At 36.5% G+C, this 15,524-nt stretch overlaps 1 protein-coding gene across 4 annotated transcripts in view; it reads right to left on the bottom strand.

The window, feature by feature from the left end:
- Positions 1 to 9,215, bottom strand: part of EMCN (endomucin) — a 103,025-nt gene extending 93,810 nt beyond the window's left edge. For 3 of the 4 annotated variants that reach the window (XM_053556734.1, XM_053556806.1, XM_053556895.1), the window contains exon 1: positions 9,015 to 9,214. In XM_053556734.1, the coding sequence (XP_053412709.1) occupies positions 9,015 to 9,084 (70 nt within the window). In that variant the 5' untranslated portion in view covers positions 9,085 to 9,214. Of the gene's footprint in view, positions 1 to 9,014 lie in introns of all 4 variants that reach the window. The other variant, XM_053556972.1, reaches the window with a different exon arrangement.
- Positions 9,216 to 15,524: the final 6,309 nt, after the last annotated feature.

Raw genomic sequence — 15,524 nt, forward strand, 5'->3', positions numbered from 1 at the left:
TAGAAAACTTGTACCTAACAAAGGAGGCTATCAGAAAATGAGAAGGGAAAGAAGAAAAATAAGAAAAAGCTCACTAATTCACATGATTTCCTTATTCTAATCCCAATAATGCATCTGCTATTAATAAATCTTTAAATTAGTTCATTATGTCCATTTGAAAAGGGGAGTCCCACTTTTAAAAACTGAGTTTGCAGAGACAGAGATAATTGGAAAGTCACTTGCCTGATGGAACATAGTAGTTATCACGTGCCTTTGAGCTAAGAATGCAGGGCTGGCTTCTGCACCCTGGGGAGAGCGCCTAAGAGCTCAGCATTTATGCTCTCACACTTGCCAGACACCCTAGGAGGGCAATTTTACAGTTCATACCACAAAAAAGCATTTCTTTTCCCACTTCATTTAAAAATAAATTCAATGTGTGATCCAAATGGTTGTCTGTGTTTTGTGTATGTGATTTTTGTAACTGAAGCATTGTTTCAACACACGGCCATTTGGATGAGAGCCGCCATAAAAAATATGTTCAGGTAACATGGGTAAAAGAGAAATGCTAGAAGGGCAGTTTAACACTCACCTAGTGGGGAAGAATTCTGAAATGTATGGAGTGGCTTCCCGTTTATCTGTTGATGGTGTGAGTTCATTTACACAATAATAACTAATATTTTCATAGTATTTTATGACTTGAACAGCATCTAAAATAGGATTTCTGATTGTCATGTAACAACTATTCTATGTAAACATCTACCATTCTTTTCATTTTTTAAATACAGAATCAGAGGCTAAGAAAGATCAAGTGTCCTGGCCATTTTGAGCACACTGAGAAGCTAGACCCAAACTTTGTTATAACATTAAGACCACGTTCTCTTACACTAAGGTATTTGCTCACTCGGAGTAAGCAGTGCTCAGCATTTAATGACCCAGCAATAATATTTGAGGACATTGACTGTTCACAGACTACAAAGTGAAAACTCCCATTAAAATACACACAGTTTTGCTTCTTAGTTCGAATGATTAGTTCACAGAATAAGTTAAATAACTTACAAACCTGAAAGGCAGTCGAAAAAATACACCAGTTTGCATGTGCTATATCAAATTGTTCCTGCCTATATTGTGTTTAAAAATATTGCCTGGAAGTCATCTTATTACTATATATATATATAATTAATATATAATTAGTATATATATAGTTATATTAGTATATATATATATCAGTTCTATTTTATTTTGTAGGGAATAATATTATAATTAAATATTTACTGGTTTGGGATTGGAATGATTAATAACTTGGAAATAAAATATTTTATCTAAAGTATGGGACATGATAAACTCTGGGGCTCTAAGTTCTAAATCTCAGCAAAGCTGATGTAACATTTCCCACATACTGGATACTACCTGAGGCGCTTTGTGCCTGTTACCACCTGTGATCCTTCCAATCTTCTACTAGGCAGGAACTAAACTCATCTCCAGCTGACACCTGAGGAAGCTAAAAGTTGAGTAACTTGCCCACGTTCAGACAGCTCATAAGTGACAGAGCTGGAATTTCAACCCTGACAATCTGTCTCCAAAAAAATTATAAGTGATACTAAGTGATTAATTCACTGATGGTCATTTCCTCTTGCTTCTTTCTCCTCCAAGTTCACATTAGCTTCACCAATATTTAGAGCCGAGTATATGATTTTTCCAACCATCATAACAATGGGTAGATGGGAAAATGGTTACAACTCCTTTCAGTCCATCTCCTAAGAATTAATTGAAGCCAGGATGTTAAGAAATCATTATTGCTAATTAGAAATCCACTTATGGCTTTGTGGTCTTAGTTATCAATTTGGAGGGATGAAGGTGCAATGAGAGAGAGCAGTGGCTTCTAAGTTACTCAAGGGGCAGGGCTTTTTCTGTATTCTTGTTTTTTGTTTTTTTATTTTATTCATTTGTAATTAAAATTGTAACTGTATACATTTATGGGGTATAATGTGATGATTTGATATTCAATGTGGAATGCTTAAATCAAACTGATTAACTGCCATCACCTCACTTACTTACTATCTTTGTGTGTGTGTGTGGTAAATCCAGGATATGTTATTTTTCTTGACAGGAACATTTTGGTTTGGATGATAGTATATATTAATGCCTAGGTCTAGATTAGTTTCAGCTTCTCTGACACCTTAATTAATATGTACTACCCTTCTTCTTCACTGCGAAATAAAAAAATGGAAAAGCTTTGATCAGTCTTTTGTTGGATAAGCTTAACAATATTCTAAATAGTCCTGTTCTAAGGCAATTATTAGAATATTCTTTTGCAGAATGCGCAACGTACTGAAGTGTTACTACCCTGGGTACAGGGGAAGGTTCAGTGATACACCACCCTAGTATCACTTCATACTATGTCCAACCTTTTGTTTTTCATCAATAAGATGGAGATGATAAAGCTGGTCTAGAACTGTTGTGGAGGAATTAATGTGTGGGAAGTGCCCGGCACAATAAATTATAGATGTTAGCTGATATTGTGACAGTACTTCTTTGGGTTAACTTGAACCATATCCAATTGTAATCTCCCTTCTCTGGTCTTTGACACAACTAGCACAGGTTTCAGCTAGAAAATGACTGACTCCCAGATTAAAAAGCGGTCCACATTTTAGATGAGCTGCATACCACGAAGCAAATCAATGACCTCAGCATAGTTGACTACTAATCTCACAGTATCATTCATTACTGAGTCTATGCAAATAGGCAAATAATTGCCTTGGAGCAGGACTGTTTAGAATATTGTTAAGCTTATTGAACAAAAGGCCGGTCAAAGCTTTTTCTTTCTTTCTTTTTTTTTATTTTGCAGGGAAGAGGAATAAGGGTAGTGCATATTAATTAGGGTGTCAGAGAAACTGAAACTATCTATCCCTAGGTATTAATATACATGATCATCCAAACCAAAAGGTTCCCATCAAGAAAAATAACACATACAGTGAAACTGGAGCAGAAAGAGAAGAGGAAATCATTTATGTATTTACTGCCTCCATCCCCCTTTGGCCAGTATCTGTCTCATAGAGTGCTAATGCACCTTTAGCTCAGGCATTCGGCAGTGCCAGGTGCTGAAACACAGCTTCATGTGAGAATAGCACCATACAGAAGGCAAGATATAGGTATGAAAGTGAGACAAGGGGCAGTGAGGTTACACCCGTGTGTAGCCGGCTGCCACGGCAGAATGAAATAAACACAGCTGGAGCCCAGGCATGGAAAGGCAGAATGAGTATGTAATACTTGTACAGCAACAGCCTCTACTTAGAGACTAGTTATCTCTACAGACAAATCGTTCTGCAAGATGTCATCACTCTATTCAAGTTTAGAAAACTTAGGATCGCCCAGAATTCAGGAACTACATAGTGGCCTTGCTAGATATAATTGATACCACAAATGTTTCCCATGCTGATACTGCTATTGTGTGCAACAGTACAAAACAGATCTTGTTTGCTACCTGGGAGAGCTTCTTCTAACCCCCTTCAGGTATTATTAGCCTAACCTGACAGAACTATAATGACCCACTGGAAGCCAGTAGCAGGAACAAGACACTACACATGAATTGAATGTCACTTAGAGTAAACCCTGCTTTCATATGCAATGTTTAGAAATGTGCATCTCAAATTGTTCTCAAAGAGGAAGTTAAAAAGTGATTACCAAGAAAAAAGGAACATAAGTTACTTGGATTAGTTCATTATTCACAAGTGAAAATATTTTTACTTGAAGCTTAAAATGTAACTCACAACGGGGGCTGGGATGGGGGCGGGGAAGGGTAGACAATCCTTTAGTTAAATCTTTCTGAAACCCTCCAGTGCTCATCTTTTTTCCTCTCAATTTTCTAAATAATTACAATATATAAGATAAAATTGCCAGATAATTTGTTTCTGACAACTGATATGAATTGCCTGAAAATAGGACTTCTAGAATGATTACTTTTTCTAGGCAGTGGTCATTAAAAATAAGCAGTGAAGAAAGTGCTAAAAAAAAATGGTTTGGGCTGGGAGGCTAACGTGGGAGGATCCCTTGAGCTCAGGAGTTGGAAACCAGCCTGAGCAAGAGTGAGATCCCATCTCTTTTAAAAATAAAAAAAATTAGCCAGGTGTTGTGGTGTGCCCCCGTAGTCCCAGCTGCTCAGAAGGCTGACGCAGGGGTATCGCTTAAACCCAGGAGTTTGATGTTGCTGTGAGCTAAGATGACACTATGGCACTGGAGCCTGGGTGACAGAGTGAGACTCTGTCTCAAAAAAGAAAAATTGAATTGGAGACGAAACACTTCGCCTTTGTTCCATATTGGTTACTCCTCCTACGATGTGTCACCTGCTTCGGGTAAGAGATACAGCTATGGATTAAGCTAAATGGAAATACTAAGTAAAATGATCTGCTCTGAAACAACTCATACTACCTAAAATAACAACACAGAAAGTCATGATCTGTGATATTCAATTTTCTCCTAACTTCTATTTTTGTAAACTTTGCTTTCAAAGAAACCATTTTTGAGAAGTTAACTGAGAACTATCTAATCTTCTTGAATATTTCTAAAAAGGCATTACATTAAGTATTTTGTACCAAAAAAGGAGGAGCCAATTCTTTTTTTTTCTTTTTGGCTGGGGCCAGGCTCGAACCCACCATCTCTGGTATATGGGGCCAGCGCCCTACCCCTTTGAGCCACAGGCACCACCCAAGCCAATTACTTCTATTTAGATATTCTTCCAAGGGTTAAAGTCATAGCACTTTCTCCTTCTAGATTGGTTATAAATTACTGGTATCTGACACAACGTTTTTTATCTATTCATATCATCTTTTCTCCTGCTTTCATTTGAGAATTGACTGACATTTGAGGAGAAACCTTTTCCCTTGTATTTGGTGCTCACTGTTGTAGCCTGGAATCAAAATAATCCACTTTTTTTTCTATATTAGGCTCTGTAATTTTGCCTCTTCATAACCCTTTCATAAGGACAAGGTAGAAGGCAGATAAGTGAATGTCCTAGAAATTAAAGATGAAAATAGTAAGAAGGCAGCTATTTAATTAATTTGTGCCTCCATTCAATTACCTGTGTCTTTATTATGTACTCAGCATGGTTGCTGGGCAAAGAAACTGATAAATGTGGTGCCTACTCTCAGGTGCTTGCAGTCTGGTAGAGGAGATGAGACATTCATGCAAATAACTATGGTTGAATGAGAAAAGAAGTGTCGTAAAAGAGTTAGAAGTATTGTCATCCAGAAGAGAAATAAATCCTTTCTCTATGATATTAGTATTACTGTAGGCAAGACTAAGAAATGTTTGAACCTCACCCCTCACCATCACTTCTAGCTCCAGCGTCATTCCACCTACCACTAGAAAATTTTAATTTACTGTTGAACATCTCTACTTAAATATCTTATCCTGATTTCAAAATCACCATGTCCAAAATCAAACCTCATTTTTCTCCCTAAACTATCTCCTCCTAGCCTTCCTTACATCTATTTAGAAGACATTTTTTCTATTTCTAGTATTCTTATAGCTTCATCTCTACTTTTTGGCTAACTTGGCCCACATTTCCAGTCAATATATGTCAAATCGCACTTTTTCTTCTTCCTTAAAACTCTTCCCAGATTCTTTTTTTTTTTTTTTTCATTTTACTGATAGACTCTCAGACTTGAAATGACATTTGAACTAGTTTAACTTTTCTCTTAGACTAATCCTCTTCAGACTGCTGAAAGATTAATCTTCCCAATTTATAGCCCCAATCATATAATTCCCACACTCAAACACATTTATAGACTCAAACTAATTAACTACATGAGTCGATATTTCTCATCCTGGTATTCAATATCTTCTGAGGATGCATTCCAAATTTATTTCTGAGTCCTTAACTATGCCCGACTAGGGGCCCCTTTTCATTTCTAGACTAGAATGTACTGATGTTTCAGTGTTACAGTTCAAGAAATATTAGTCATCTGGACCTTCTAATTTTTGATTTTCAAAGCTCATCATAAGTTTCACTTTTCTCTAAAGACTTTCCTGAGGTCCTTACAGCCCAAGCTGAGCTAGTTGTGAATTCTCCATGTAATGCTTTATTGGCCTCTTAAGGTCTACAGTATAATCAAATCTGTGATTACTTGGTTTATCCTCCTCTCCCTCCCACTTCTAGGGTGAGGGCTGAGTTTTACTGATCTCTATAAACCTACAATATTTAGCACAGTGTCTGCTTAGAATATGTTCAATCAATTTTTTTTCATGACATTGAATCACTAACATGAACTTCACCAAGCAATTAAATTCTTCATCAGATGTCAATAAAAAAGCGGTGTTTGTTCCTGCCTGCAAATGCCTAAAACATTTTAATCTTTTCTAAATTAACACAAGGTTCAAAAACCAAATGGTGCTTTAAGAGTAAATACATATTATTCCCAGGGCCTCCTTCTTCTTAGATTCCTCTTACTAAAGTTCTCTCAGTCCTGACAGTCAAAAGCTCAAAGGCTCATCCATTGATCTAGACTTAAAAGCCAAAGGGGCTTAAAAGCCACGGTAGGGTTCTGTTCAGTTTTAAACACAATTTAGAAACCTTAGGAAAGAATGACAGTTCCCTTTCAGGAAACTCCCATACATATTTCAACAGAACAGCTTTCCAAATGGGAGACTGTAAAATATTATACCACCAGCCAAGTAATAAAAGTCACTTGCTGCCATGCGGAAAGATTTCCTTGATTTTCACAAAGAGCATAAAAGGCTATGTTGTATTTATTTAAATCTGAGACTGACAAAACCATCAAGAAAAAAAGAAAAGTAGTCAATTTCTCTAAAAGATTATTATTTAGAAATAAATTACTATGCAAAAAAAGCATATATCTGTTTGACAGCTTGTGAATTTAAAGCAGATGAAATGCCTCTCTCCTCACCTTCAGTAAACAACTCTATTGCCAAAATATGTTAATCACTCTGAGTTTGGGGAACATATAATGCTCTGAAATCAATGTATTTCTGGGATAGTGGGTTGAGGAAAGAACATACTAAATCAGCTTAGGAAACGCTTCATTTCCTGTGCCCCGTCTGCAAAGGAAAACAAAATAGGCAGACCCAGGTGCAAGAAAATCATTCATGTGGGTGGGAAAAATCTCTTATCTCTTTCAGTTCCTTCCACTGCACTAATCAGATGGTCAGTTTATGCTCTTAAGGTATAGCTTTCTTTTCTAAATGCAGTAGTTTTTTTGTTTCCTTTTTACTTTTTTTAAAAAAGATATTGGCCTTAATACATTAGGCTTCTGGCAGAGGTTCAAGGAGATAGTTATTACATAACTGTTGTCTCTGCTCAAATGAGAAATATATTCTATATGGATAATTAACAGTTCATTAGAACCATCGCACTTAACTGGTTGGCTTACTCCCACTGGGCCAATGTGGTTAGTCTTTTCCCAAAATGACCACAAGAGAACCAGCAAGGCCGCCTCCAGGCACCCTTCCCCCTTGTGAGTTCCTCATGGCAGGGTTTTGCTGGCTACCTCTACTGATCCTGTTCCACCTGATTTTCAAAAAAATGTGTAATCCATTCAGAGTTTAATGGTGCTGGCCAAGTAGTGTAGTCACTGATGCTTGCGGACTAGAAACAGCAAGAAGACTGTCTGAGACTTTCAGACTTTGTGCTAATCTGACATGTACTTGTGAGCTGCATGTTTTGAGGCACTGGGATTCCTAGTCCTTTTCCCCAGTGCTGCTGAAGAGGCTTCTAAGCTAGTGCACTGATTTCTGTGGCACCTCATAAATATTGTGTATTTTAAAAAATCAGGTTCTAGTAACTCTTCTAAGTTAAAATTGCAGCTTTGATACCTGCTGCAACTTAACCCTAGAAAATCCGAAAGTGCCTGGTAATCAAGTGTATGTGATATTGAATTATTTTGGAATTTGTACTAAATTTACATGGATATTCTGAGAAATTGCTGATAAAATGTTGTTTTAGGAGGGGTGGACTTATTTCTTCTCATATTATCACTGTAAATTAGAATTTTGTAGGTAGCCAGCTTTTCAAAAATAAAATTAGAACTGAGTAGATTTTTTCCCCCAAAGCCCCTCAACAGAATCAATCTTTCCCAAATGTTCTCTTCTATGATAATTTGTACTTCAGTTTCACACTTACTAAATCTGTCTTGTATTAGAATCACATGCTAATTTCTTCTAATAGCACATTTTACTGTGGGCAAGGACAACATCTCACTCATTTTTATATATTTTTTGCCCTGCCAGTACAGAGTAGAAGCATAATAAATATCAAGTAAGTTTAATTTCTTATTTTGAATCACACAGAAAGGATTAAAAATTAAATGTAAGTCATTTCTCAAAACTGTGCATTAACATTGTCAGGGTATGTATAGGTACGTATATATTCTTTATTTGAGTTTCTTAACCTGCAGCCAGAGGGTAGGGCTTTGAATCCCTAAAACGTTATGTAAAATGTATGTTTATGTTTAGATTGTGTGTATTTTACAGCAAAAGTCTATAAACTCTAATCAAGTGACTCTCCCCCCATTCATCCCACCCTTTCAAGACACGGAGATTTATTTCCCTAGGCAGCTTTACTTAACCTCTTAATCTATTAGAGCTAAAAGATAGTTGAGATAAATACAGGCTAGCATTTGCAACACAGTATTTCCAATCACATCCTTTCTCCTACTTATGACAAACTTATTTTTTCTGGACTTACATCTCAAGAATACATTTTTGAGAAAGAGCACATTTTTAACCAGCATTTTAGCCTCAGATTTTTATTCTCTAAAAAAGGCATTGTATATTCCAGTCCTTTGGTAATTCCATCAAACAATTTTCGAGGCTGCCACACCCCCAAACGTTTCCCTTCCATGGAAGCAAACATCTCTCACGCTTTCTCAACACGCCCCAAGTCAACAGGCAAACATTCAATTCAGCCAGTGATTTGCTGCATGGGAGTTTCAGGTGAAGTTTCCCTGACAGTAAACTGAGGCTCAGAGCTCCCAGTAGTGATTTCTAATCCACATCACCAGAAGAGTAAGAGAAAATGGTACCTTCATTCTCTTCACCACTGCAAAGACTGGACAGAAGGAGAAAAAGAACGGTGACTTGCAGCCGTTCCATGGCTCCCTGGAATCCTCTCAGTGGCTTCTCTCTCTGGAGTCAAAAAGGAACAACTCTGTCCCAGCCTGGCAAGGCCTTGTTAGCGAATGGAAAAGGTATACTGAATGTGAACAGCCACTGCCCATTCCTACTTATTTTGGGGGCTCTGATAAAGAACGGGAGGAAATACATACAGTCCCTTTGGGAGTTCAGCAGAGAGGAGATTTATTGTTTCAGCCCCTTACAGGAACTCTTTTTTTTTCCTCTCTCTTCCTTTGGCAGCCACTTATGTTTTTGTTACTACATTATTTTGTTCTTCTTTAACAGAAAGGTCAGGATGGGTTTTGAACAGAAACAGATCCTTCTTGAGAACGGATTATAAGGCCTTCTAACTTTTGTTTTGAAAGTAAGTTTTGAAGTGGCCTTATAGGGGCCCTGTTAAGCAGCTACTCAGTTCAGATACAGAGGCTTTAACTGCCCGAGAGTTAAATTTTACAGTAAAATCCAAAAGGAATCAACTTTTCTTCTCTCTTTCCAACTTGAAAGCCAGATTAGTGGGGACCACCTTCTGGACACAAGTACAAAATCTTATTAAATAGATTATGCTCTGATTTTGACTAAACAAAGACTTTTTAAGGATGTTCAGAGAAGATTTTCAGGATATTTGCAATAGAATTGAGCAAATGTGAATATCCATTCTTCATTCCTGGTTTTTATTGATGCTTGATAAAGACTAAGGAAAAAAATGCTTACGATACATCACAGGTGTTCTTCTCTAGGACGCAGGATTGGAATGGCCCTGGGAAGGAATGTCAATTAGTGAGGTTGGGAGGGATGGATTCTTTAGGACAGGAATGCCAACCAGACAGATAATCCATATATCAGGAGTAACTTTGATGTCAGTGGTGATTAAAACATGGTGCTACCAATGCCACAACCCTGGACCCAATCCCTGTGTGTGCCAGTAACTTTATACCTTTCCTCAGCCACAGACTTCACATCTAATTTTAGCCAATCATCTTTTCATGTACCTTTACGAATAGGACCTGCTAGACAATAGCATCAATTGATCAGTGTAGATTCATTTGCCTCACCAAGAAAACTATTAAAAAATTATATCTTGACCTGTTTAGAAGCAGGGCACACATTTCACTATGCACTGTGTCGAGAAAAACTCCATACAAGAGAGATTAGAGCAAATTAACTGCTCTAAATAGCAAAAGATACTAGCTGGTTTTACCTAAAATTATACCCAAGTTCAGAAGTCCTAAGTTTCTATTTTGTGTGCCAAGAAGACCAAATCGTCCTCTTCTAATTGACACAGCCTTTGGATTTGGACTTTATTTGGCAAATCCTGGAGAATATAAAGATAGCAATATATGTGAATAGATGTCACACGTACTTTCCAGAAATAAACTAGGGTGTGGCCATGTGAAATCATAGGCCAGCACTCACACTGCCTCACTTCCTGCTCTTTGCAGCCTTTTAACATAGAGTTGTTGGCTATGGGGTCATGAGCTGTGCCGGCCATGTTCACTTCTACTGGGATTCAATAGCATTTGGATTCCCCAACCCTAACTGCTATGTATTTCCATCAAGTAGACTGAATACATATTCTAAAAATACTTGAGAATAGAATATCAAGGCTATATAAAAGACAGAAGACCGGGCAGCGCCTGTGGCTCAAAGGAGCGGGGCACCGGCCCCATATGCTGGAAGTGGTGTGTTCAAACCCAGCCCTGGCCAAAACTGCAAAAAAAAAAAAAAAAAAAAAAACCTTAGATATTAAAAAAATAAAGAAAACAACAACTAAGAAAATGCATCTTAATATAGCATCTTTTAAAAAAAGAATAGAAAAAAGGAAAAGTAGCACTAATATTGAGGATCAGCTTTGCCTTACTAAATCAGAAGGTATTTTTAACTAAAACAGTGGTGATTGCCAGAAAAGACAGACAGATTAATGGCATAGGATAAAACGTACAGACCCAGAAATTTATGTATCACTATCTAAATATGTATCTGTATGTGTGCACATAAACATATCTGTGTACAGGTGTACTTGGGTGTACATGTGGGTAGGGAGATTAGATGTAGGCAAGTTTAACATATAAAGGATATGAGTAGTGTATATATTTAATAAATTATTTTTTGTATAATTTGGTAGCCATCTAAAAGAATTTAAAGGTAGTACTCTATTTTACTTCGAATGCCAAAACAAAATTCTTATATGTTAAAGATTTCAGTGTAAAAGACAAAAATCACAAAATGTCAGGACAGAATATTGGTATTGGTAACTATCCATGATTGGGGTGAAGAAGACATTTTATGCATGACATCATAGGCACATAAAAGAAAGACTTGATACATTTGCTTACATAAAAACTATGAGATTTTTGGCCTAACATGCCGTAAGATTAAAAGGCAAATAAAAATATAAAATTTTTTAAATGTACATGGTATTTTATTCTAAACATTTTTATCTTAAAAATCTTCTGATTTAGGAAACATGACAACTAAAACATAGGCATAAGAATATAAAAGGAACTGGAAGGTCAACAAAATGCGTAACATATTCCTCTCACGGAAAAGCAAAGAAATAAGTATTCAAATATTGTGACAACATATTTTGTCTTTCAAATATAATTAGGTATATTTTCTGACAATAGCCATTGTTAATGAACCTTCAAAGAAAGTTACTATCTTATTCTTGGGTTACGTGACTTGGCAATATACTTTAAACTCTTAGAGAGCCATAATTTTTGAACTTGTAATTATATGTTTAGGAACTTAGCCACACATAGAAGACTGAAACTGAACCTGTACCTCTCACCACTTATGAAAATTGACTCTTGCTGGATAAAAGATTTAAATTTAAGACATAAAACAATGAAAATTCTAGAAGAAAGTGTGGGAAAAACTCTCGATCGTATTGGCCTGGGAAAAGAATTTATGAAGAAGACCCTCTTGGCAATTACAGCAATACCAAAAATAAATAAATGGGTCATTCTAGCTACAAAACTTGTGCACAGCTAAGGGCACAACAACTAAAGCAAACAGACAACCTTCAGGATGGGATGAAGCTGATAAAGGGCCGATAACTAGAATCTAAGAGAACTCAAACTAATCAATAAGAAAAGAGCAAACACCCTCATTTATAAGTGGGTAAGGGACTTGAACAGAAACTTCTCTGAAAATGACAGGTAAATGGCCAACAAACACATGAAAAAATGCCTATTGTCCATAACCATCAGACAAATACAAATTCAAAACCACTCTGAGATGTTTCCTAACCCCAGTGAGAACAGCCCATATTACAAAATCCCAAAGCTGCAGATGCCGGCATGGATGTGGAGAGAGGGAACACTTTTACACTGTTGGTGGGATTGTAAACTCATACAACCTCTATGGAAAAATGTATGGAGAATTCTCAAAGTGCTAAAAGTAGACCTTCCAGTTAATTGCATAATCCCATTACTAGGTCTCTACTCAGAAGAAAAAGAAAATCATTTTGCCATAAGGACATTTGCGCTAGAATGTTTATTGCAGCTCATTTCACAATTGCCAAGATTTGGAATCAACCCAAGTGCCTATCTACACATGAACAGATTAGTAAACTGTGGTATATGTATACCATGGAATACTATCCAGCCATAAAAAGATGGAGACTTTTGTATTTACCTGCATGGAGTTGAAACACATTCTTCTTAGTAAAGTATCACAAGAATAGAAGAGTAAATATCCAATGAACTTAATACTAATATGAAGTTAATAGATAAACAACTATAAACCCACATGATAGAACAACATAATTATATTCAAGTGGGGCAGAAGGAGGAGGAGGAAAGGATAAAGGGGAGGTGGTGGGGGATTGGTAAGCTTTCACCTAATGTACACAATGCAAGGGCATATAGCACGCCCCCTGGTGAAGACAAATACAAATTCAAAACCATCTGAGATATCACCTAACCCCCGTGAGAACTGCACACTTCCCAATTATGGGTGAAGGGCTCAACTACAACTTGAACTTTACCTTAGAAATGTAAACAATGTAGCCTAATCATTTATACTCTTATATTAATCTGAAAAGCAAATATTAAAAAAGAAACATCTTTACTATATATTATAAAAAAGTGAAGATGTTCATTGACCTTTTTTGTTATAATGGGAGGAGGGAGGGCATTTGGTGGGATCTCATCTAATGTACACAATGCAAGGGTATTCAGCATGACCCTCAGGGGAGGGGCTTTCCTACAACTTGAACTTTACTTTGGAAGTAAGAACTTTTAACCTAAAAATTTGTTCCCTCATATTAACTTGAAATAAAAAAGGTCAAAATATTAATTATTATAGAATAAAATGGAGTATTATTCTGCTACAAAATACTATTAGAGAATTTCTTATAGATATGGAAATATATTCATGATATTTTGTTGCATATATTATATATATGTATTGTATGTATGTATATGTATACACATAGACACATATACATAGAGAAAGGGAAAAAAAATAGACAATGTTTACATTGCTGGGCGGTGCCTGTGGCTCAAGGAGTAGGGTGCCAGCCCCATATAGCAGAGGCGGTGGGTTCAAATTCGGCTCTGGCCAAAAACTGCAACAACAAAAAAAAAAAAAGAAAGAAAGAAAGAAAAAGAAAATGTTTACATTGCCTTTCTCCTGGTAGTGAATTATGGATGGTTTTTAAGTCATATTGGTTTATTTTCCTTTAAAAGGTTTTCCAGGGTCAATAAACATTGTTTCTATATTTTAACAACAACAAAAAAAGCTTTTGTTTGACCAAATACTTTTTGTTTAACTTAATATCTAAGCGTCTATTTAAGTATGCATTGTTAAATATTTTTCTTCTAATTTTACTTGAATGTTTTCATTATTGGGAAGTGTGTAAAGATGCTTTAATAAAAGAAAACATATGAAGATAACTAGACCACTCTAGCCTGAGAGATGAAAAAATGTCTTTGCTTTTGTTTTTATTCACAGTTAGTCTCCGGAATTCCTTGCCTAAAGAAAAGACAAGCTGCCGTGAGGTCATGCAACAGCAATCTCAGGACTCTTTCCAAGTACACATCAAGGTTTGTCACTGACATTTTTGACTTGGAAGAAACTATGTAAAGACTCCCACACTCATGGTTTATGTTGATTTGTGTGGCACTGAGAGGATTTATTCAGGCAGCACCATTATTAAGCCGTCAAATTAAACTCCCTTTCTATATTTTCCTTCTTCTTCTCTGTCAGCTCTTCACTGTGAACAAAATCACCTAAAATTATAGGAAATCCCAGAGAGATCTCATGAACTGGCAAAGAGCATGGGGTTGAATTGAAATCCTCCCTCCAGTCGTCCAATGTAACTTGACTGAGTTATTTGGTTTCTTTATGCCTCAGTTTCCCCATGGAAAAATCAGGTAAACACTCTGTCCACATCCCAGTGTTGTTTAGAGGATTAAGTAATATTCCAGAAAATTTTCTAAAAGTGCATACTCAAACAAACACACTAACCTTGAACTTCTAGAATCTTTATGCTAAAAAAAAGTTGTCTTATTTCACAGGTATGTTTTCAGACTGTAAGGATTTTATATAAACAATCTTATTTCAGAAATATTAATCATTTTCCTAAGAAATAATCAGATGATGTGAGTCCCAAAATACTGCTGAGAACTAATTTTACAGACTTCCAACTTTTATTATCAGAAATTGTTTTCATGCATCACTAGAAGGTACTTTAACTGTTGGGTACTTTCTCCAGTGGAGATAAAGCCAAATAATTTATTTCTGTTAGTTGCCTCTTTGAAATGAGAATCGGATGTTCTCTTGAAAGTATTAGGAACAGAGCTGAAACCAGATAGTTAGAGGCCATGGTAATAAGTCCCCCTCCTTCAGAGCCAAAATGGATAATGAATATCAACAGTGTGAGAGCCCAAATATTTGGCAAAACTTATGACAATAAAATAATTATCTCCTTCACTTATTGCACTTGTATTAGTCGACTTTCAGTGGCCCAGGGCCAGTGCTGTTTCACTATCGCTTAATTGAAAAGAAGGCACCAGGGCACGCTAATTTTTGGAGCTTCCAAAGAGCTTTCCTCTCACATGCTGCAGCTGTCCATCCCAATATTTTCCCTCAGTATTGGTTCTCACATCTCACACCAGCTCCCTAACCTTAAACAAATCTCTTGATAGATAAGGACATGAATACAGGGAAATCACAGAAGCACAGTAGCTCAGAGATAAGAGATACGAAATGTTAATTTAATACAAATTCTTACCTAACACGGCAATACTCCTGGAAAATGCTCAGTGAGCCTCTAAATAGAGTTACAGATGAAATGATTGAACTTCATTACTCAAAAAGGCAGTTTGTTCTCCTATTGGACAACTCTCCTCCTAAAACGTCAGTCATCATTCCTTCATCTCCGCCTACCTTAGGAATCTCTGGAAATCACTGCC

Source organism: Nycticebus coucang, chromosome 1 (assembly GCF_027406575.1).
Source record: "Nycticebus coucang isolate mNycCou1 chromosome 1, mNycCou1.pri, whole genome shotgun sequence".
In the NCBI taxonomy this organism is placed as follows: domain Eukaryota; kingdom Metazoa; phylum Chordata; class Mammalia; order Primates; family Lorisidae; genus Nycticebus; species Nycticebus coucang.